The sequence below is a fragment of the Leucoraja erinacea genome, chromosome 4, assembly GCF_028641065.1.
Source record: "Leucoraja erinacea ecotype New England chromosome 4, Leri_hhj_1, whole genome shotgun sequence".
Lineage (NCBI taxonomy): Eukaryota > Metazoa > Chordata > Chondrichthyes > Rajiformes > Rajidae > Leucoraja > Leucoraja erinaceus.
The window spans coordinates 53,454,038-53,477,930 of NC_073380.1; the positions used below are offsets into that span (position 1 = coordinate 53,454,038).

General features: G+C 44.6%; 1 protein-coding gene across 4 annotated transcripts in view; it reads right to left on the reverse strand.

The window, feature by feature from the left end:
• Nucleotides 1–6,832, reverse strand: part of LOC129696414 (zinc finger protein 521) — a 317,936-nt gene extending 311,104 nt beyond the window's left edge. For 2 of the 4 annotated variants that reach the window (XM_055634288.1, XM_055634285.1), the window contains exon 1: nt 5,859–6,832. In XM_055634288.1, coding sequence (XP_055490263.1) covers nt 5,859–5,898 — 40 coding nt within the window. In that variant the 5' untranslated portion in view covers nt 5,899–6,832. The remainder of the gene's footprint in view (nt 1–5,858) is intronic. The other 2 variants (XM_055634286.1, XM_055634284.1) reach the window with 1 other exon arrangement.
• Between the last annotated feature and the right edge of the window lie 17,061 nt (nt 6,833–23,893).

Here is a 23,893-nt window from a genome sequence, read left to right on the forward strand (position 1 = left end):
GGTGAACCTCTGCCTTACCTGGAAAGACTGTTTGGGTCCTTGGATGGAGTCAAGGGAGGAGGTAAAGCAGCAAGTGTAGCATTTCCTGCGGTTGCAAGGGAAAGTGCCAGGGGAGGGGGTGGTCTGGGTGGGGACGAATTGACCAGGGAGTTACGGACGGAACGGTCTATAGGGAAAGAAGAACGGGGAAGAGTTGGGAAGATGTGGCCAGTGTTGGGATCTCGCTGGTGGTGACGAAAGTGTCGGAGGATTATATGTCGTGTGCACCGGCTGATGGGGTGGAAGGTGAGGACAAGGGGGACTCTGTCCTTGATACGAGTAGGGGGATGGGGAGTAAGAGTGGAGCTGCGATATATAGAGGAGACCTTGATGAGAGCCTCATCTATAATAGAAGAGGGAAACCCCCACATTTCCTAAAGAATGAGGACATCTCCGATGCCCTGGTGTGGAACACCTCATCCTGGGTGCAGATGCGGTGTAGACGGAGGAATTGGGAGTTGGGGGGATAGAGTCCTTACAGGAAGCAGGGTGGGAGGAAGTGTAGTCAAGATAGCCATGAGAGTCAGTGGGTTTGTAGTAGATGTCGGTCAGCAGTCTATCCCCTGTGATGGAGATGGCGAGATCAAGGAGCGGTAGGGAGATGTCGGAAATGGTCCAGGTAAATTTGAGTGCCGGATGGAAGTGAGTGGTGAAATGGATGAAGTCAGTGAGTTATGTGTGGGTGCAGGAGGTAGCACCAATACAGTCGTCAATGTAGCGGAGGTAGAGTTCGGGGATAGGGCCACGGTACGTCTCGAACAGGGATTGTTGGACTTACCCTACAAAGAGGCAGAGATAGTTAGGGCCCATGCGCGTGCCCATAGCTACACCTTGGAGTTACTCAGCAAGTCAGGCAGCATCTCCGGAGAAAAGAAGTAGGTGACCTTTCAGGGTTGAGACCCTTCTTCAGGAGCTTTGATTTTAGCGTAGAATTCCCTCTCTCTCTCTCTATCCCCCACCCAAGTTGCACTAGCTTCTCATTTTCACCCTACAAACAGCTTACAATGGCCTGTTTCCCTGATCATGGTTACTTTTTTTGCATATCTTTCATTCATTGTTCTTTATCTCTCCACATCACCATCTATATCTCTCGTTTCCCTAACCACTCTGAAGAAGGGTCTCGACCCGAAACGTCACCCATTCCTTCTCTCCAGAGATGCTGCCTGCCCCCCTGAGTTACTCCAGCTTTTTGTGTCTATCTTCGGTTTAAACCAACATCTGCAGTTCCTTCCTTCACTCAAATTGGTCTCCTAATTTCAGGAAGGACATCCTTGTGATTGAGGCAGTGCAGCGTAGGTTCACGAGATTGATCCCTGGGATGGCGGGACTGTCATAAGAGGAAAGATTGAAAAGACTAGGCTTGTATTCACTGGAGTTTGGAAGGATGAGGGGGATCTTATAGAAACATATAAAATTATAAAAGAACTGGACAAGCTAGATGCAGGAAAAATGTTCCCAATGTTGGGCGAGTCCAGAACCAGGGGCCACAGTCTTAGAATAAAGGGGAGGTCATTTAAGACTGAGGTGAGAAAAAACTTTTTCACCCAGAGAGTTGTGAATTTGTGGAATTCCCTGCCACAGAGGGCAGTGGAGGCCAAGTCACTGGATGGATTTAAGAGAGAGTTAGATAGAGCTGTAGGGGCTAGTGGAGTCAAGGAATATGGGGAGAAGGCAGGCACGGGTTATTGATAGGGGACAATCAGCCATGATCACAATGAATGGCGGTGCTGGCTCGAAGGGCCGAATGGCCTCCTCCTGCACCTATTTTCTATGTTTCTATGTTTCTAAGTTTTATGTTGTCCCACTATCTCATCCACTCCCTACACACTCGGGGCAACTTACGGGGGGGGTCGATAAACCTTCAAACATCTTTGGGATGTGGAAGGAAACAGGAGCACCCGGAGGAAACCCGCGCGGTCACTGGGAGAATGTGCAAACTCCACACAGACAGCACCCGAGGTCAGGATCGAACCCGGTCTCTGGTGTAATGTGGCAGCAGCTCTACCAGCCACGCCACTGTGCATCCCTTGATATTCTTCAGATATGCACAGAATTATTGTAGCTGATTCAGCCAATGATCAGTACTTTAATTAGTTCTGCCCTTAAAACTCAATTTTAAGTTAATTTATTGAAGGAAATAAATCTTGTACATCTCATTATGTGCAATAATTTCCTTTCCTTCCCTGAATGGTCAAAATATTATTTGGGATGACATACTAATGACCCCTAGTATGTAAGGAGAGGGTGAGAAAGTGGGATAACATAGAACTAGTGTGAACGGGTGATTGATTGATGGTTGATGTGGATTCGATGGGCCGAATCTCCATATTTAAAATCTGTTGCAAATAAAAACACAAAGTACTGGAGGAATTCAGCGGGTTGGGCTTTAGATATCTTTAGATTTCAGAGATACAGCGCGGAAACAGGCCCTTCGGCCCACCGGGTCCACGCCGACCAGCAATCACCTCGTACACTAGCAGTATCCTACACACTAGGGACAAATTTACAATTTTTACCGAAGCCAATTAACCTACAAACTGCACGTATGGAAAACCCACGTGGTCACAGAGACAGCACAGACAGCACCCCTAATCGGGATTGAACCTGGGCATCTGGTGCTTCAAGGCAGCAACTCCACCATTGCTTTAACCCTCCACCCCCGCCACTGCTATGTGTGGTGTACCTGCACAGGGGCCCTTTGGACTCAAAAATTGTCTTATTTTTTCCTTCATATTTAACACATCCCCGCTGCCAACAGTAGAACAGTACAGTACAAGAATTGGCCTTTCGGACCCCAATATCTGTGCTGAACTTGATGCCAAGACTAACCCGTATCTGCCTGCACATAATTCATATCCATGCGCCTATCCAAAAGCTTCTTAAATGTCACTGTTATATCTGCCTCAACCACCACCCTGGCAGCGCGTTCCAGGCACTCACAACCCTCTGTGTAAAAAAAAAAACTTGCCCCACATATCTTCCTTAAACTTTGTCCTTCTGATCTAAAACCTAGTATTTGATATTTCCACTGGTAAAAAGATTCTGACTGTCGTGAGAATCCAATGATGCAAGTTCCCTGCATCATTCGACAATATAATACAGATAATAATCCGACAATATTATTATAGCCTTTTCCATCTTTCTTTCCCCCCCCCCCCCCCCCCCCCCCAGCCCTACCCCCCACCCCCGACAATCAGTCCGCAGAAGGGTCTTGACCCGGAACGTCGCCTGTCTGTCCATGTTCTCTGGAGATGCTGCCTGACCCGCTGAGTTACTTCAGCACTTTGTGTCCTTTTGAATATAATTCACAAAATGGGATCAGACTGTCAGACCCCCTTAAGCTTGGTAAGAGGGGGGGGGGAGGGCAGTAACATTACAAATGTATCCAAAGTGAGTACACACCTCTGCAATTATCGGGCACAGACTAAATGTTAAATGTACATTTGTACCAGCAATTAACACAGCATTGGGGGGTAAATGGACGTTTGTCGCAATAATCAGTCATAACTATTGATCGATTAAAAACTGCGCTCTCAACGTCTGTCAACAAAATTCAAAATCCAAACGGCAGAATCTAAATTATATATATTTTAAAATGTAACAGTAGGGTGCATCTCCGGTGAATTCTTACTGTTCGATCTATCTGCATCGATATCTTTATCATTGTTCAAAGCTACAAAATCTCTGTTTGAAAGCAGGCAGAGATGACAGGATAATGCAGCCCTCTTATTAGAAGCTCTAAGCAAACAGTATCTGAATCAACTCTAATTTTCTCACAGTGTCTGGTCAAGTTTATTCACACAGGCTGGCCAAATTAAAATATAATAAAAACATGAACTGCCGATGCTGGTTTCTTCCGAAGATAGACACTAAATGCTGGAGTAACTCAGCGGGCCAGGCAGCATCTCTGGAGAAAATGGGTAGGTGACATTTCGAGTCGGGACATTTAATGTAATTTAATACTAATTAAAGTATAAACCCAGTTTGTTGGGGAAAAATTATCTCCAATATAATTTAATTTAAAAAATGAACAGCAGATGATTGTTTATATCAAAGATAGACACAAAATCCTGGGGTAACTCAGTGGGTCAGGCAGCATCTCTGGAGAAAATAGGTAGCCAGCCTACATTTCTTCAGACAGTCAATATAATTTGATACAAGTTAAAATATAAACCCAGTTTGTTGGGGAAATGATCATCTCCAACCTGACATGGTTAACCTGCTGTTTTTTGTTTAATTTATTGTGAACACATCTATATTAAGGGAAAGTTCAATAAACCTGCCCTAATCTGCTCCAATGTTTGTTTAAATCCAACAAGAACAAAAATACACAAGCTGAGACTGTATCCAGCATTGCCGAGATACGTTGAATGAATCGAGTAACGTTGAAACAATGTGGATTCTTGCTCCGGGTTAATTGGACTATAGAAAAGGCCGGTCTAATGATTTGGAAAAGAACCACCCGTGTCTCTGGAAAGGAAGGAAAGGCGCAATCCCACAAGTGCACGTTTGAGGGAAGGGACATTGCCTTCGACCAGATGGCTAGCCAAGGCTTGCCAGCAACTACTCTCTCTGCAGTCCATAGTCGCCGCTCCTCCTGCCCCTCTTTATTCACGATTATGTGTTATTTCTGTGTGTGTTATTTCTCGGGATGGGCGCCACGTGAGTTGGCGGCCGCTACATTCCTTTACACCCGCTCCACAATGTATCTTAACCGGGTCCCACAACAGCCACCCGCCCGCCGCACCTCAAGTCCCACCGCACCATAGTGTCACTTAACTAAGTCGCATTCCTTACACGTTACATCTTAACCAGTCGCTCGCCTTCCACACTGTATCTTAACTAAGTCCCCCTTTCACGTCGCATCTTAACTTCGTTGTTTTCTTTTTACAATGGATCTTAACCTATATGTTATGAATGTGTCTTAACCGAGTCACGCTCTTGTGTCGGTATATCTTAACCTAGTCAATTTTGTAACGATGTATCTTATTCTAGTCACTCTCTTTTATCAATATATCTTAACCTAGTCACCCGTGTAACGATAGATCTTAACCAAGCCACTATTTTATCAACATATCTTAACCTAGCTACTCTTGTAACGATATATCTTAACCTAGTATTTCTTTAATAAAATATCTTAACCTAATCCAGGTCTTTAACGATATATCTCAACCTAATCATTTTCTTTAACTACATATCTGAAGCTAATCATTTTTCTTTAACGATATATCTGAACCTGGTTGTTCCATTTCAACGATACGTCTTCTTTAACGATGTGTCTTAACCTAATCGCTCACCTTTAACATTGTACCTTAACTAAGTATTTCTCTTTCAACGTTGCATCTTAACCCAGTCCCCCTCTCTTTTCGCATCGTATCTTACTACTTAAGGTCTAAGCCAGGACATATGGCTTAATTGTCTGAGATCACCGGCAACACACATGATATCCCAGCCGACAGCAGCGGCCACGGTGAGGGAGAGGGTGTGGAGAGGACTGGACCTAACAGGCCAGGCTTCGTCCCAACCTCACCAGACCACACTGACCCCCCTCCCCTCCCTATCACCGCACCCTCTCCCCTTTCCCCCTCTTCCCCCCCTCCCCTAACACCCAGGACTGGCTAAACACACGTTCCGATCGTTCAAGCAGACCAGCGAACAAAACGCACCCCCCCCCCTCGTTTATTTATTTCCAACCAGATTTAACTTTTGACACATTGACTAGGATTTGGTGTGTGTATGTGTGAGTGTGTCTGTATATGTGTGAGTGTGTCTGTAGATGTGTGTGTGTCTTAGCTTTGTGCGTGCTAACATTTACTTACGTCTCAATGATCTTGGCTTAGCTTGCTTGCGACGAGACATTCTAAGCGTAAAAGAAATGCTCTCTTCCAGACTTCGGTATGGGGCTTTCTTTTTTTTCCCTCTCTCTCTCTCTCCTCCTCGCCTCTCTTATTAAAAGCCCCCTTGACACGTTCCCCAGCGTTCAGCCGCCCACTGTAAATGTTGCTCTCTCTCTCTCTCTCTCTCTCTCTGTCTCTCTCAGTCCCATGGAATTAAAATAATGCTCTCCAAAAAAAAAGCAACATCAAGTAAAATCTTTCATCTTCTTGCAAAAAAAAAAATAAAGACTTAAAAAAAACCCACCCGCAATTGTTTTGTTTAAAAAAAATAAATGAATTGCAGAAGATTATTTTAAAAAAAACAAGCTTATTTAAAATAAAAAATATATTGGAAGCTTATAATACTTTTTTGCTGCATTCTTGAAACTCTTCTTTTGGGCGGAAAAGGGTGTCTTTTTTTTTGTATTTACAGATACATATTTTTTTTATAATTAAAAAAAAATCCTTGCTGTTAGCGAGCGGCGTTTGTAAAAGGTCAAATCGGAGCGGTGCAGAACAGAGAGAGAGAGAGGCGACTGCCCCAGTCCTTCCTCATCACAAACCTGCAAAATCTTCCACTGCTCTGTCGCTCCGGTACTCCACATAATAATGGAAAATTTAAACAAGGCCCCGAGCCCATCAGGAGAGCTCCTGAGGGGGCCCCATCTCCCACGGGGACACGTTCTGTACGCAATCACTGAAGAAATCATTGTCAGATTTAGAATGCACGCTTGGTGCATGGATACCGAAGAGCCGGCAAGAAGATCTGGACTAGGGATTCTCCTGAACCCAAAAAAACTCCGGATCTGGAGCTTGGTTGCAAGCCTTTGGTTCCTGGCCACACTCTCTCTCCCACTCTCCTTCTCACACACACACTCACACTCTCTCTCTCTCTCTCTCCATCTCCCTTCCCACGTTCAACAAAAAAAAAAAACACACACACACTGAGCCTTCTTTTCAAAGCCATACTCTTCCCCCTTCTGGTCGCTCCTCGTAAACCGTGCAACCTTACCTCTCCGTGTCGTGGCTCGAGAAACAAACACACACACACACGACAAGGATTTTGTTTTATTTACTTGTCCCTTCTCGGATGTCTTCCTCCCAACTTTCCACCAGAAATAATTCTCGGAGGCGTTTGCTGCTTCGGCTGGTCGACTGTAGTTGGAAGATACTTTGAAAAAGAAGTTCAGACATTTGTTTGTGTGAGTTGCAGCGTTTGAAAGTGGCTGTGTGTATGGGTGTTTGGTAACACTTGATAAAATATAAACACAAAGCGCTGCGGGACAAAAAATCTCCAGCAGGTCTCAATTCGCCTTCTTAAAGACTTGTGATATGAGATTGAAGTCGCGGTGTCTGTTATGAAGTAGGTTTTGAATAAAAAAATGCAGCTGAAGCAAAAATGACAAGCTTCTGAAATCTTAATATGTGGTTGGAAAATAATAATGTATTTGTAATATTTTGACGAGAGCTAATTTATCCAGAACAGGCATGTTTAGAAAGATGTTGTATTTCCAACAGTTGTAACATTTGTAAAATATTGTATTTTAAAAACTTCTCAAAGTACACATTTTATAGTTTAGCGTTGGATGTATAACTTGGAAATGTTACATTTAATTTGAAAAGTTATTTATATTGAAAGTTGAAATATTTACTTTGAAAAGTTGTTGTATTTGGAAAAATCCTGATGATTATTTTGGGAGGTTTCAGGATTCTGTGATGAATGTGATGTCTCTTTTAAGGATTTTGAAATAAATATTAATTTTGAAAACTAGGGATTTTTTGAAAAGTTTATTGAGAGTTTGTCAGATTTTCAAAAGTTGCGAGAAACACTTAATATTTTTAACTTGTAAAATTTATTTTTTAATGTTGCATTGATTTTTTTTAAATGTAGTATTCTGAAAGTATAGACTGATGAATTTTAATATATATATTTTTTTAAATCATAGTATTCTTGTGACATTTTGAAAAGTGTTCTAATTCGTTGTGAGAAATATATAGAAATGTACTGTTTTTAAAAATTATAAGATTGAAAATTAATTAAAAAGAGAAATTATATATTCAAAATGTGAAAATTTGAAAAATTACAGAACTTTGCAAAATTTTGCTATTTTGAACATTTGTAACATTGAGCAATGCCGTACCTTGAAAGGTTGTCACAGTCATATTCATACAGCATGGAAACAGGGCCAACTTGCCCACACCTAGCAACATGTTCCATCTACACACGCCTCACTTGCTTGTATTTTACCCATACCCATAAACCTGTTATAAGGTCATAAAGTAATAAGGATTAGGAGCAGAATTAGGCCATTCGGCCCATGAAGTCTACTCTGCCATTCAATCATGGCTGATCTATCTCTCCCTCCTAATCCCGTTCTCCTGCCTTCTTCATAACCACTGACACCTGTACCAATCAAGAATCTATCTATCTCTGCCTTAAAAATATCCACTGACTTGGCCTCCACAACCTTCTGTGGCAATATCTGTACCTGTCCTATCCATGTACCCATCTAATAGTTTCTTAAAAGCTGCCATTGTCTCTGCCTCAACAACCTCCTCTGGCAGCTTGTTCCATACATCTACCACCCTTTGTGTGAAAAAATGACCATTCAGATTCCTATTAAATCTTTTCCTCTTGATCTTAAACCTACTGTATGTCCACTGGCCCTCGATTCCCTTACTCTGGGCAAGAGACCCTGTGTGTTTACCCAATCTATTCCTCTCATGATTGTATACACCTCTATAGGACCACCCCTCATCCTCCTGCGCTCTAGGAATAGAATACCAGACTATTTAACCTCTCCCTATAACTCAGACCCTCAAGACCTGGCAACATCATTGTAAATCTTCTCTGTGCCCTTTCCAGTTTGACAACATCCTTGCTATAAAAACGGTGCCCAGAACTGAATACAATACTCTAAATGTGGCCTTATACAACTGCAACATGACCTCCCAACTTCTATACTCAATACTCTGACTGATGAAGGCCAATGTGCCAAAGGCCTTTTTGACCACGTGATATACCTGTGACCACCTTCAAGGTAATATTGACTATTAACCATTGTGATATCCTCTTGCGCACTTTCTTTACTCTCTTTACTTCTACCTTTTTCTTAAAGCTCAAAGAAAAAATTAAGCGGTACAAAAAATGTATTAAGATATATGTGTTGTGTAGTATTGTAATTTACCGTACTTCTAATAAAAAAAAACCCAAAAGAAACCCATTGTGATATCTTTGAATACTTATCATAACTTTTCAATGTTTTTTTATTTGAAAAGTGGTAATAATTATTTTGAAAAAAACTGAATTTTAAATAAGGTGCTTTTAAAACTATTGATATTTTGATAATTAACTAGGGCCAGTTTTGAACTATGGCCTTATCCTTTTAAGACTCTTGATGTCAACTGATGAATAAATGATGCTTTATCCAAAATGACAAGAGCACTAGCTCCAATCATGCTTCCATTTCGAACGTGTCTTAGTTGAGTTTGGTGTATTGTCACATGTACTGAGCTACAGTGGAAAGCTTTTGTTGCATGCTAACAAGTTAGTGGAAAGAATATACAGTGGCCTTCATAACGTTTGGGACAAAGACCCAAACTTACACCTTTGCCTCTGTACTCCACAATTTGAGATTTGTAATAGAAAAAAATCACATGTGGTTAAAGTGCACATTGTCAGATTTTATTAAAGGCCATTTTTATATATTTTGGTTTCGCCATGTGAAATTACAGCTGTGTTTATACATAGTCCCCCCATTTCAGGGCACGATAATGTTGGGGACACATGGCTTCACAGGTGTTTGTAATTGCTCAGGTGTGTTTAATTGCCTCCTTAATGCAGGTATAAGAGAGCTCTCAGCACCTAGTCTTTCCTTCCCAGTCTTTCCATCACCTTTGGAAACTTTTACTGCTGTTTATCAACATGAGGATTAAAGTTGTGCCAATGATGGTCAAATAAGCCATTATGAGACTGAGAAATAAGAATAAAACTGTTAGAGACATCAGCCAAACCTTACGCTTACCAAAATCAACTTACTAATCGCAAAGGGACTGGCAGGCCAAGGAAGACCTCCACAGCTGATGACAGAAGAATCCTCTCTTTAATAAAGAAAAATCCCCAAACACATGTCCAACAGATCATAAAAACTCTTCAGAGTCAGGTGTGGATTTGTCAATGACCACTGTCTGCAGAAGACTTCATGAACAGAAATACACATTGCAAGATGCAAACCACTGGTTAGCCGCAAAAATAGGATGGCCAGGATACAGTTTGCCAAGAAGTACTTAAAAGAGCAACCACAATTCTGGAAAAAGGTCTTGTAGACAGATGAGACCAAGATTAACTTATGTCAAAGTGATGGCAAGAGCAAAGTATGGAAGAGAGAAGGAACTGCCCAAGATCTATAGCATACCCCCTCATGTGTGAAACATGGTGGTGGGGGTGTTATGGCCTGGGCATGTATGGCTGCTGAAGGTACTGGCTCACTTATCTTCATTGATGATACAACTGCTGATGGTAGTAACATAACTAATTCTGAAGTGTATAGACACATCCTATCTGCTCAAGTTCAAACATATGCCTCAAAACCCATTGGCCGGCTGTTCATTCTACAGCAAGACAATGATCCCAAACAAACTGCTAAAGCAACAAAGGAGTTTTTCAAAGCTAAAAAATTGTCAATTCTTGAGTGGCCAAGTCAATCACTCGATCTGAGCCCAATTGAGCATGCCTTTTATATGCTGAAGAGAAAACTGAAGGGGACTAGCCCCAAAAACAAGCATAAGCTAAAGATGGCTGCAATACAGGCCTGGCAGAGCATCACCAGAGAAGACACCCAGCAACTGGTGATGTCCATGAATCGCAGACTTCACGCAGTCATTGCATGCAAAGAATATGCAACAAAATACTAAACATGACTACTTTCATTTACACGACGTTGCTGTATCCCAAACATTATGCTGCCCTGAAATGGGGGGACTATGTATAAACACTGCTGTAATTTCTACATAGTGAAACCAAAATACAGGTGCACAACCTTTTATCCGGTGTTCCAGAAACCGAAAAGCTCCGAAAACCGGCCATTTTTTCCAGATGTCGTCTGCGCACCAAAGCTCGCGTTTGGCGCCAAACTTGACCCAAAACGACCCACGGTCAACCCAGGTCTGTACTACTGTAGCGGCTGCCTCCTCCCCGGAGACCGGGAGACGCTTAAACATCTGTAAATCATTGCTTAAATGTTAGTCAGTTAGTTTGGAGGGCTTTTATGTGAAGGGGGGGGTGAAGGGGTAAACTTTAATTCTTAGTACCCTACCTGGTCGGAGAGGCGGGGAGCGGTCAATGCCTTACCGGGTCGCCGTGCGGCAAGCTCCGGAGCGCTGTGGCCGCCGACACACAACATCGCGGAGCGTCGCTGGATTTGGAGCCGCGCAGCCAGGGGTAGAGTTGACGGGGGTCGGAGCTCGGAGCCAAGTTGCGGCTGGACGGAGCCCCCAACTCCGCGGCTCCAAATCCAGCGACGCTCTGGATGTTGTGTGTCGGCGGCCACAGTACCTCGGAGCCTGCCGCACGGGAAAGGGGTAAGGAGGCCCGCACCCCGGGCTGGGACTGGTCCTTGCCGCCGGCCGCCGCGCTGGATTTGGAGCGCCTCGGAGCCAGGGGTAGAGTTTGTGTGATGGGGGTGGGGGAGCTACAGACGGCGCCGCCCGCGCTGCCGACGGAGCCCCCGCTCCGCGACGTTGAGCGAGTCCCTCCGACCGAGCCCCAGGTAGGGACTAAGAATTAAAGTTTCCCCCTTCACCCCCACCCCACCACCCCCACATAAAATCCCTCCAAACTAAGACTAACCCAATGGCCCGGTCACCCGGGAAGGTCCACGCAGATCCTCCAGACTTTTCAAGCCGCCCGGCTGACCTGATCTACGCTAAAAAAATTCTGAATCCGAAAATGGAGGAATCCGACCCAAGTGTCTGGTCCCAAGGCTTTCGGATAAAAGGTTGTGCACCTGTATATAAAAATGGCCTTTATTAAAATCTGGCAATGTGCACTTTAACCACATGTGATTTTTTTTCTATTACAAATCTCAAATTATGGAGTACAGAGGCAAATAAATAAATGATGGGTCTTTGTCCCAAATATTATGGAGGGCACTGTACATGATCACAATCAACCCTCCACAGTGTACAGCTACGTGATAAAGGGAATTATGTTTAGTACACGATAAAGTCCAGTAAAGTTCAATTAAGGATAGTTTGAGGATCTCCAATGAGGTAGATAGTAGCGCAGGACCGCTCGCTACTTGGTGGTAGGACGGTTCAGTTGCCTGATAACAGCTGGGAAGAAACTGTCCCTGAATCTGGAGGTGTGTGTTTTCACACTTTTGTACCTCTTGCCTGATGGGAAAGGGGAGAAGAGGGAGTGGCCGGGGTGTGACTGGTCCTTGATTATGCTGCTGGCCTTGCCGAGGCATTGTGAAGTGTATATGGAGTCAATGGTTGGTTTGTGTGATGGTCTGGGGGCTCTGCAGACTGCGGCTTCAGGCTGCCGGTTGCCGCGGGCCAGCAAACGGAGCGCGCCCCTCCGGCGAGCCCCAGCAAGGGCTCGCCCGCTCCACGCAGAGAGTCCCCGCTGCGCCTGCCACTGGAGCCCCGGGCGCGTCTCCGGGAAAGTCCACGCCGATCCTTGCTGTTAGGCCACGGGGGAGGTGACCTGGAAAAAGTCGCCTCTCCATGGAGGAGGCGACCAAAGTGGTTTTCCCCTCACCCCCCACACAAAACACACGAAGAAACACAAAAAACATACTTTAAAACATACTAAAATAACAAAAAAAAGTTGAAAAAAATGGACACGCTGCTGACAGGGCGCCGGCTTGCAGCGCCCTGTGCAAGGCACCTCCTCACTGTGATGGAGGCAAAAGTCTTAAAGTTACTGTCTCTTCCCTCCTCATTCTCCCTCTGCGCTGAGGCGATATGTTGTTACCCCACCGGGCGATGGTCAGTCCCGCGGCTCAACCGAGCTCCGCGAGCGGGCCGGTTCAAGCTCCGCGGCCCGGGGTGGTCGAAGCTGCCGCCTTCCAGTCCAGCGGACGTCCTGTTACTGCGGGAGAGACGGAAAACCAGCCTGTGACCTGCCCCCCCCCCCCCCGATGTCGTAACACTGGCCCGTAACGAGCCCCGGATTCAGGTCGCCGCCGCTGGAACGCCGCCTCAGCCCCGAGTCGTGCCGCTGCCACCGGAGCGCCGTCTCAGCCACCGGAGCGCCGTCTCAGTCCCGCGCCGGGTCGCCCTCACCGGAGCATCGTCTCAGCCCCTAGTCGTGCCGCTGCCACTGGGATGCCGGATCACCGCCGCAGCTTGAAGACGGCCAGCCTCGCGTTGGTGAGTCCTGACTGGCTCTGCTTCCGGAGCCTTGAGGTCGGTCGCAGTTGGAGACCGCCAGCTCCGCCATTAGGCCTCAGCGCAAACGGAGGCAGAGAAGGGGGGATATGACAGAAAGAGTTGCATTCCCCCGAAGGGAGAGACAGAAAACCATGTTTCAGCCCCCCCCCCCATACATAACACAACCTAATAACTAAAATTTGACTAAAACAAGACAAAAAATCCCCCAAAAAAGTAAAGACAGGCGGACTGCAGGCGAGCCGCAGCCGTTCAACAGCGCCGCCACTTCCGGTGCTCCCACATCCCAAAGATGCGCAGGGTTATAGGTTAATTGGGCCTCTGCAGTGTGTAGGATGCAAACTGGGATAGCATGGAACTAATGTGAATGGGTGATAATTGGTCAGCATGGACTTGGTGGGGTAGAAGGGCCTGTTTCCCACTATATAACAAAGATCTAGGAAAAGGCCTTTCGGTCCAAGTCTATGCTGAACATAATGCTAATATCATCACTTATCTACCTGCACATAATCCATATTCCTCCATTCCCTCCGTCTCCGTATCCATGTGCCTATCTAAAAGGCAATCAATGCTACTGGTATATCTGCCTCCACCATCACCCCTGGCAGTGTATTCCAGCACTCACCTTCAAGTACGAAAATTGCCCCGCACATCTCCATTAAAACATTGCCCTTGTTACCTTGAAGCTATACCCTCTATTATGTGAATAAAGACTCTGTCTACCCTATCTATGCCTCTTAATGTATACACTTCTATCAGATCTCCCCACAACCTCTTGCATTCCAGAGAAAACAATCCAAATCTGTCCAACCTCTCCCTGTAGCGAATACCCACTAATCTAGGCAACATTCTGTTAAACATCCTCTGCACCTTTTCCAAAGCCTTCACATCCTTCCTGTAATAAGGCAACCTGAACTGCATGCAATACTTCAAATGTGGCCTGACCAAAGTCCTATAAAGCTGCATCATGACTTCCTGACTTTTATACTCAATGGCCCAACCTATGAAAGCAAGCATTCCACATGCCTTCTTTACCATTCTCAAAGTCAATTTTATTCGTCACATGCACCCGAAGGTGCAGTGAAATGAATTTGCCAGCAGCGATACACTTAAAAAGAACTCACAATGCACAATGCATTCTTCACTGTGGTGGAAGGCAACAAAGTTCAGCCAGTCCTCTTCCTTTGTTCACCCGTGGTCGGGGCCATATATTTACTCGTATTTACTCGTATAGATCTTCTATCTACTTGTATTGCCACTGGGATAGACTCAGCAGATGGACCGAATGGAATTGCCAGGGATGACTATGATAGGACTTGCCAGGGAATGCCTGGGATGACTATTATAGAAGCAGAGAAACCAACCCATCTGATAAAAGTTTAGGATAGTTTTATAAAGCCATGCAGCTCGGAAACAGGCCCTTCAGCCCAAGTTGTCCATGCCAACCATGAAGCGCCATCTACACTAGTCCCCTTTGCATGCATTTGGCTAAAAGGGGAATAGATTGAGTGAATGCACAGTCTCTTTCCCAGGGTAGGAATAAGACAATGTGCTATTGAGAATTTAAGAGATCTGTGGCTTCCCATATAGTGTCCCTTGTAAACCTCCTTTGGTCCCTCTCCAAAGCCAGCACATCCCTCCTCAGATATGGGGCCCAAAATTGCTCACAATGCTCCAAACGCGTTCTGACCAGTGCCTTCTAAAGCCTCAGCATTACATTCTTGTTTTTATATTCTAGACGTCTTGAAAAGAATGCTAGCATTGCATTTGCCATCCTTACTACTCTCAACCTGCAAATTAAGTCTGAAGAAGGGTTCTGACCCGAAACGTCATCCATCCGTTTTCTCCAGAAATGCTGCCTGGACCGCTGAGTTACTCCAGCACTTTGTGTCTATCTTTGGTATAAATCGGCATCTGCAGTTCTTTATTTCTACCCTGTGTTTATTTTACTTTATTTTTTTCTGCGTTCAACTGTACCGCAAGATGTGTTCAACAGTTTTTATTTCTAGTTATTTTATTAAATTAGTTAAATCCTTTTCTACCGTTTTCAATGACTATGATTTCACCGACATTTAGAAGGTTAAACGGCTTTCAGCTGTCAAACACAGTCCAACATAGAACAAAGAACAGTACAGCACAGGAACAGGACCTACAGCCTACAATGTCTTTGCTGAAAATTATGTTGTTAAAATATTCCCTTCTGCCTGTCCGTGATCCACATTCCTCCCTTCCCTACACATCTATGTGGCTGTCTAAAAGCCACTCAAATGCCACTAGCATATCTGCCTCCACCATCACCTCCAGCAGCATGTTGAAGGCCCCACCCTCTGCGATAAAAAAAACTTTCCCTGCACACCTCCTTTAAACTTTGTCCCTCTCACCTTTTAGAAACATAGAAAATAGGTGCAGGAGTAGGACATTCGGCCCTTCCAACCTGCACCGCTATTCAATATGATCATGGCTGATCATCCAAATCAGTATCCTGTACCTGCCTTCTCTCCATACCCCCTGATCCCTTTAGCCACAAGGGCCACATCTAACTCCCTCTTAAATATAGCCAAATGAACTGGCCTCAACTACCTTCTGTGGCAGAGAATTCCAGAGACTCGCCACTCACTGTGTGAAATTTTTTTTTCTCATCCCGGTCCTAAAAGATTTCCCCCTTATCCTTAAACTGTGACCCCTTGTTCTGGACTTCCCCATCATCGGGAACAATCTTCCTGCATCTAGCCTGTCCAACCCCTTAAGAATTTTGTAAGTTTCTATAAGATCCTCCCTCAATCTTCTAAATTATAGCGAGTACAAGCCGAGTCTATCCAGTATATTCCTCTATCCTCCCTCTAGTTCCCTACCCTTGGAAAAAGACTCTGTGTATTCACCCAATCTATTCCTGTAATGATTTTGTACGCCTCTATAAGATCACCCCTCATCCTCCTGCAATCCAAGGAATAAAGTCCTAGCCTGCCCAAACTCTCCCCTCAGTTTGAAAATTGATGGGGTTGGGGACAGTGAGGAAGGCTGTCAAAGTATAGAATGGGATATAAACATATAAATGTGTGTAGAAATTGCAGATGGAATTGAATCTGGATGAGTGTGAGGTACTGCACTTTGGGAGGTCAATGTAAGATCATAAGACCCCAAGAGATAGAGAAGCAGAATTAGGCCATTTGGCCCATGAGGTCTACTCCGCCATTCGATTATGACTGATCTATTTTCACCTCTCAACCACATTCTCCTGCCTTCTTCCCATAACCTTTGATGCCCTTACTAATCAAGAACCCTATCAATCACCACTTTAATAAAATGATTGCCTCCACAGCCATTTGTGGCAATGAATTCCACAGATTCGCCTCTCTTTGGCTAAAGAAATTCTTCCATATCTCCATTCTAATGGTACGTACTTTTATTCTGAGGCTGTGCCCTCTGGTCGTAGACTCTCCCACTTCCTGAAACATCCTCTCCACATCCACTCTACCTAGGCCTTTCATTATGTGGTAAGTTTCAATGAGGTGTCCCCTCATCCTTCTCAACTCCAGGCCCAGGGCCATCAAACGCTCATAATACGTTAACCCAGACAAATCTGATTTAGGATATTTGGAGAATCACCACTGAGGTAGATACTAGCCCAGGTCTTCTCTCTAGCTGTTGGTAGGATGGTTATTAGGATCTAAATCCTTACCAACAAAGCCACCCATCCCCTCTGCCCACCTGCCTGTCTTTTCGATAGAATGTGTAATCTTTAGATGATCAGCTCCCAGTTCTGATCATTAGAAACATAGAAACATAGAAATTAGGTGCAGGAGTAGGCCATTCGGCCCTTCGAGCCTGCACCGCCATTCAATATGATCATGGCTGATCATCCAACTCAGTATCCCGTACCTGCCTTCTCTCCATACCCCCTGATCCCCTTAGCCAGAAGGGCCACATCTAACTCACTCTTAAATATAGCCAATGAACTGGCCTCAACTACCCTCTGTGGCAGAGAGTTCCAGAGATTCACCACTCTCTGTGTGAAAAAAGTTCTTCTTATCTCGGTTTTAAAGGATTTCCCCCTTATCCTTAAGCCATGACCCCTTGTCCTGGAATATTATAGTGAATGCAAGGGGAAAATATACAGTTAATGACATGACCCCTGAATGGCATTGATGTGCAGAGGTAACTTGGGGCCCCAAGCCCCTGGAATGACAAAATATAGTTGCATAATGAAGGCATATGGTATGCTTGCCTTTATCGATCAGGACATTGAGTATAAGAATCAGGAAGTCATTTCAAGAGCCAAGTTTTATTGTCATACGTCCCGAAAGGGAACAACAAAATTCTTACATGCAGCAGCGCAACAGTATATGTAAACATATTACTCTGTAAAACACATAACAAAAAAGTTCAAGTCAAGTCAAGAGATTTTACTTCGGAGTCATGTGAGTGACTACGTGAAGAACCCCGCCAGGACGCATGCGTGTCATATCGCTACACGCATTGCGAAACAGTCAGGCGGGGTGGAACGACGTTCCCCCGCAGCGGCAAGTTTAAAAGCCGGGAACTGCAGGTAAGAGATACTCTGCGGTCTTTTTTGTTGTTCCCATACTGTTTTACAGGTGGGGAGTCAATGGACAAGTCCAAGAAAACGACGAGGGCTGCGACAAAGCTGGCGGGGGAGGACCACGGAGTTGCGGGCAGCCAGCAGCGGCCAGCGGCACATGAATCACCCGTAATGGGAACAGCTGTGCCCGACTTCGCCCCCGCACCGGCCAGATCTACACCGCGGCCGGGCGGTAAGGCAAAGCAAAAAAACTGACAGTCGTTGACTCGGACGAGTCCGACTTCGAGCGGCCAGCGATCGTGAGCGCTGGAGCCGGATGGAGCGGCTTATGGAGCAAATGCTCCAACGTGACAGGCTCCGGGAGATGGAGTCCAGTCACTGTGGGCAATTTATCATACCCACAGCAGCACCTCTTGTAGGGCTGCACAGTGCATCTCCCTCGTCAGAGGGGAGTACTGGGGGTCAATTCTGGGCTGATCCTGAAGATGGGTTTGCAGAACAGAAATCAAGTGTGCAAGGGGTGCAGGAAGGTGAAAATCTACTGGACATGGTGTCCAACTTCATACAGCCAGACCAGACTGGCCGAAACCTGGAACAAAAACTAGCTGCCAGTATAGATTATATGTAATTTAAGCAACTACAGGAACAGGCTGTGATGGACACCACGGCAAGACACTTGGCACCAGGAAACTGTATATCCCTGAATGTTCCTATTGTAAATAATTGCATATGGAAACACGTCGGAGCAGGAGTTAGAGGCATGGATGTCAAACTCCAAAAAGTACTAAAGCTCCTAACAGCGGGAATAACAGCTTTCGCCCGCACAGTAGATGAGAAGGAGATGTCGCTGGATCAACAGGATGCACTGGCACTGCTTTGCAATACACAATACAAAATAAACAGCATCAGGAAGCATGCCATCCGACCTGCTTTAAACCCGAAATTCGCAGGTCTGTGCAAACCTGGAAACACAAAACCACCAATTTTACTATTTGGAGGTAACCTATCCAAGCAAGTCAAGGAGCTCGATGAGGAGGCAAAACCCTGGGGCTCATAAAAGCGACATCATCAAGAACCTACTACGGCCATAAACAGCACCCCTATGCACCCACCAGTAGAACAAGACAAACTGGTGAAAGCTCAAAGGCCAGGTACACCGAACATCGGTCTTTTTTAGGCCATGGCCCAGACCGGCATTCGTGGAAGATGCGCAAACCCCCAACACCAACCCAACCACAAACCCAGACACCGGCGCATCAACCTCCATGAAGGATTCACAAAAATAAGTAAACCTGCCACTGGTAACAATGGAGGTAGGTGGGTCTGGTTCCTTACAAATTGCAGGGAGTATGGAGGTTGGTGGGAGATTACACTTCTTTCTGGATGCATGGAGTATGTTAACTTCAGACACTTATATTTTAAGCAGTATCCAGGGATATACCATAGAATTTATACACAAATATAGCCCTCCAGTTCAGCATGTACCGAACCGAATGTTCGTACTTTCAGGTAAAGAAAAATCAGCAGCACATGCTGAACTGGAGCGGCTTTATGCAAAAGGGGTAATTGAAAAAAACCAACACGAATTGCTGGAATTTGTGTTTAATATCTTTACCAAAAACAAAAAGATGGTGGTTGTCGCATCATCATAGATTTGACCAATTTGAATACATTTGTACAATATATTCATTTCAAAATGGAAACCTTTGTTACTGCTAAACAATTGATTTCCAAAGGTTACTTCATGGCTAGCATCGATTTAAAAGATGCTTACTATTCAGTGCCTATACGAGGTGACCACAGATGTTACTTAAAATTCAACTGGATGGGACAGCTCTGGCAGTATAGAGCGCTACCAAATGGGTTAACATCAGCCCCCAGGCTGTTCACTAAAATTTTGAAACCAGCCCTAGCGTTTCTGCGGAAACAAAAACACATGTCATGGCATATCTAGATGACATACTTATTGTGGGCAAAACTTTGTAATTGGCCAAACAAACTGTAACAGCCACAAAACAATTATTTGAAAAACTGGGGTTTATCATCCATCCAGTTAAATCTAAATTAACGCCTTCCACCACAATGGATTATTTGGGGTTCACCATTGACTCAGTTCACATGTCGGTGACTTTGTCAAAGGAAAAGGCTATAGTCTTAATAGAGGCTTGCAATAACCTCATTGACATCAGTAAACCGTCCATCAGATTGGTAGCAAGAGTAATTGGCAAAATGGTGGCTGCTTTTCCAGCCACACAATTCGGACCTTTACATTACCAAAATTTACAGAGGGCAAAAATACAAGCACTCAAAATTAATGCTGGTCATTTTGACAGACCAATGAAGCTACCAATCGAAGCTATAATGGAACTAAAATGGTGGAAAGATAACATTGGGCATTGTTCCAATCCAATCATTATCAGCAACCCTTCTATGGTGCTACAAACTGATGCCAGTGCACTTGGTTAGGGTGCTACCAATTCCATCTCCAGCTGTGGAGGTAGATGGAATGCACAGGACGCGTCATTATTACAAACACTGGGCATAAACTACCTGGAAATGTTGGGTGCATTCCATGGCCTAAAGTCATATTGTTCTGGGTTATATCACCAGCATGTTAGACTACAGATTGACAATACCACCGTGGTAGCATATATCAACCACATGGGTGGAAACAAATCGACATCATGTGACAATCTGGCCAATACAATTTGGCAATGGTGTATCCAGAGAAATATTTGGATATCAGTTACTTACCTACCAGGTAAACTAAATTCAGTGGCAGACACCAGGTCACGCAAATTTAATGAAAACACTGAATGGATGTTGGATAAAAAAGTATTTGCTGATATTACAGCACGGTATGGAACACCAGATATCGATCTATTCGCATCCAGACTTAATCACGAGTTATCAAACTATGTTTCATGGGAACCAGACCCTGGGGCAGCGGCAACAGATGCATTTTCGCTGCATTGGGGGAAATTGTTTATTTATGCATTCCCTCCTTTCTGCCTCATCAGTCGGGTATTAAGGAAAATACAGCAAGACTCTGCGTCTGGTATTTTGGTAGTACCCGATTGGCCTACTCAACCATGGTTCCCTGTGATACTCGACATGGTATTAGAACCATGCATCACCATCCTGAATAGACCAGATTTATTGGTTCATCCCATAACAAGGAAAAGCCACCCATGTCATAACTATATGAACTTATTAATTTGTAGAGTCTAAAAGTACCTCTACTGCAACTGGGACACGGACCGAACAGTGAACATTATTTCAGCGGCCCACAGACAGACCACCAAAAAACAGTATCTGGTATACATCAGGAAATGGGAGATATATTGTCACAAAAACAATATCACCTACAGATCAATGAACATCCCGTCTGTTCTGGAATTCCTGGCAGGCCTCCATTATGATGAGGGGCTCAGTTATATTGCCATCAACTGCGCCAGAAGTGCCCTGTCAACATATCTATGGCAAGGAACAGAGCGTCAATCTGTTGGGACTCACCCACTGGTAACAAAACTTATGAGGGAAATTTTTAATATCAATCCCCCAAGAACCACGTACTCTCAAATATGGGATGTGAGTATTGTCCTGACTATGCTGAGCAATTGGTCTCCAGCAACAGCTCTGTCCCTACAAAGACTGACGCTGAAAACAGTCATGCTGTTGGCTTTGGTCACGGCACAAAGGGTACAGTCATTACATAAATTAAGACTGGACAACATGACTTCTTCATCTGGGAATATAACATTTCATATTTATGAATTAGTCAAGCAGAACAGACAGGGGTCAGCAGGCCTCAATATAGAATTCAGGGCTTACCTGACAGATGATGGTCTCTGTATAGTAAGACATTTATTGTTATATATGGAGAATACGAAAATCATCAGAGGCAATGAGATGGCACTACTAATCAGCCACAAGCAACCACACAAAAAAGTGACGGTCCAGACCATCTCAAGATGGCTGAAACAGGTTCTAATAAAGGCTGGGGGTGGATACTAACATTTTTAAACCTCATTCCGCCAGGGCTGCAGCTACATCGGCAGCTATGCAGTTGGATGTACCGATGGACCAAATCCTCAAGACAGCAGGATGGTCAAGGGAGAAAACATTCCAACTATTTTATCATAAACCAGTAATTAAATCTGGAACGTTTGCAGAAGCAATTTTCTGTAATATAATTTCACCCCATAAATAGGGGCTATAATTTGGTGTTAATAAATTTATCGTGGATTTCAATGTCGGATTCATGTCTAATCATGTTAACACAATTCCTCCCACAGTCATTAAGGCAGTTGTGATGCATGGACCCGTTTCCACGGCATGAAATCAGAGCTTTGAAATCTTCACGTAGTCACTCACGTGACTCCGAAGTAAAATAGTAAGATTAAACGAGGACTAAACGAGTATGTTGAGGGAATACGTGCCCCCCGCTCCCACCCTTGATCATATACTCAACTGGTATCTTCTTCTCTAATCTTACTATGTTCAGTCATTACAGTTACCTGTGATTTCACACCGCTGCTTTGAAGAATGACACGCATGCGTTCTGGCGGGGTTCTTTACGTATTCCCTCAACGTACTCCTCATAAAATAATGATCAAACTTCGAACTGGTAAGTTCTTGTTTAATCTTACTAGTTTGTTGTCATGTGTCCCAGATAGGACAATGAAATTCTTGCAATGAAAGTTCAGAGTATATATAAAAAAAATAGACAAATAAATAGATAATAGTGATGCAAATTCACAAATAATGTCCTCAAGTTTATATAGTTCAGAGCCTATTTGGAGATTGTATTGTTTTCTAGTCTGGCAGTTGTAGGGAAGGCGCTGTTCCTGAACCTTGATTTTACAGTTTTCAGTCTCTTGTACCGTCTTCCCAATGGCAGGAGTGAAATGAGAGCGTGGCCAGGGTGGTGTGGGTTTCTGATAATGCAGGCTGCCATTTTGAGGCAGCGCCTCCTGTAGATCCCATCGATGGTGGGGAGGTCAGTAACCCACGATGGAGCGGGCAGTGCCTACTACTTTTTGCAATCTTCATCATTCCTGGGTGTTCGAGTTGCCAAACCAGGTTGAGTGGTTTGTTATCGAATTTTTGCAGCTTCATAGGGTTTTGGTCAGGCCATATTTGGATTATTGCATGCAGTTCTAGTTGCCCCATTGTGGAAGTTTGCAGAGGCTTTGTAGAGGGTGCAGAGGTTTACCAGAATGCTGCCTGAATATTGGGCGACCAGAACTGCACGCAATACCCCGAGTGCAGCCTGACCAAAGGATGCATTATGTCCTCTGCATGTATTGAGGAGTGGGGGGGAGGGGGGGGAGACGAATGGGGGAATCTGAAGAGTACGATAGTCATGCAGAGGGTGCTAGCTACAAGGAGAAGTTGCTGTACTGCTCACTGTTCTATTGTTCTATGTTTGTTTTGGGATGTGGGAGGAAACCAGAGCACCCAGAGGAAACCCACGCGGTCACAGGGAGAATGTGCAAACTTACACATAGTCATCACCCGTAGGCAGGAGCGAATCCAGGTCTCTGGCGCTGTGAGGCAACAACTCTACTAGCTGTGCCACTGTGCTATCCCAAATTAACACTTCCTGGCATTATAAACCCCCTACAGCAAGGAATGGAGATAAAGGTTTGAAGGGAGCTGCAACATGGTTTGGTTTTAGTTTGGTTTAGTTTATTATTGTCACATGTATCAAGGTACAGTGAAAAGCTTTCTTTGTTGCATGCTATCCAGTCAGCTGAAAGACTTATACATGATTACTATCAAGCCGCCCACAGTGTACAGATACAGGGTAAAGGGAATAACGTTTAGTGCAAGATAAAGTCCAGTGAATTCTGATTAAAGTTCAAGGGTCTCCAATGAGGTAGATGGGGGTTCAGGACTGCTCTCGAGTTACTGAGAGGACAGTCTAATTGCCTGTAGTGCCCTGTACAGTTGGTGAGAGGGGAGAGTCACATCAGACCACATTCCATTGATGTCTGCGGAGAGAATAAACACTTGTTGGAAGAATGTGGACCCGGCA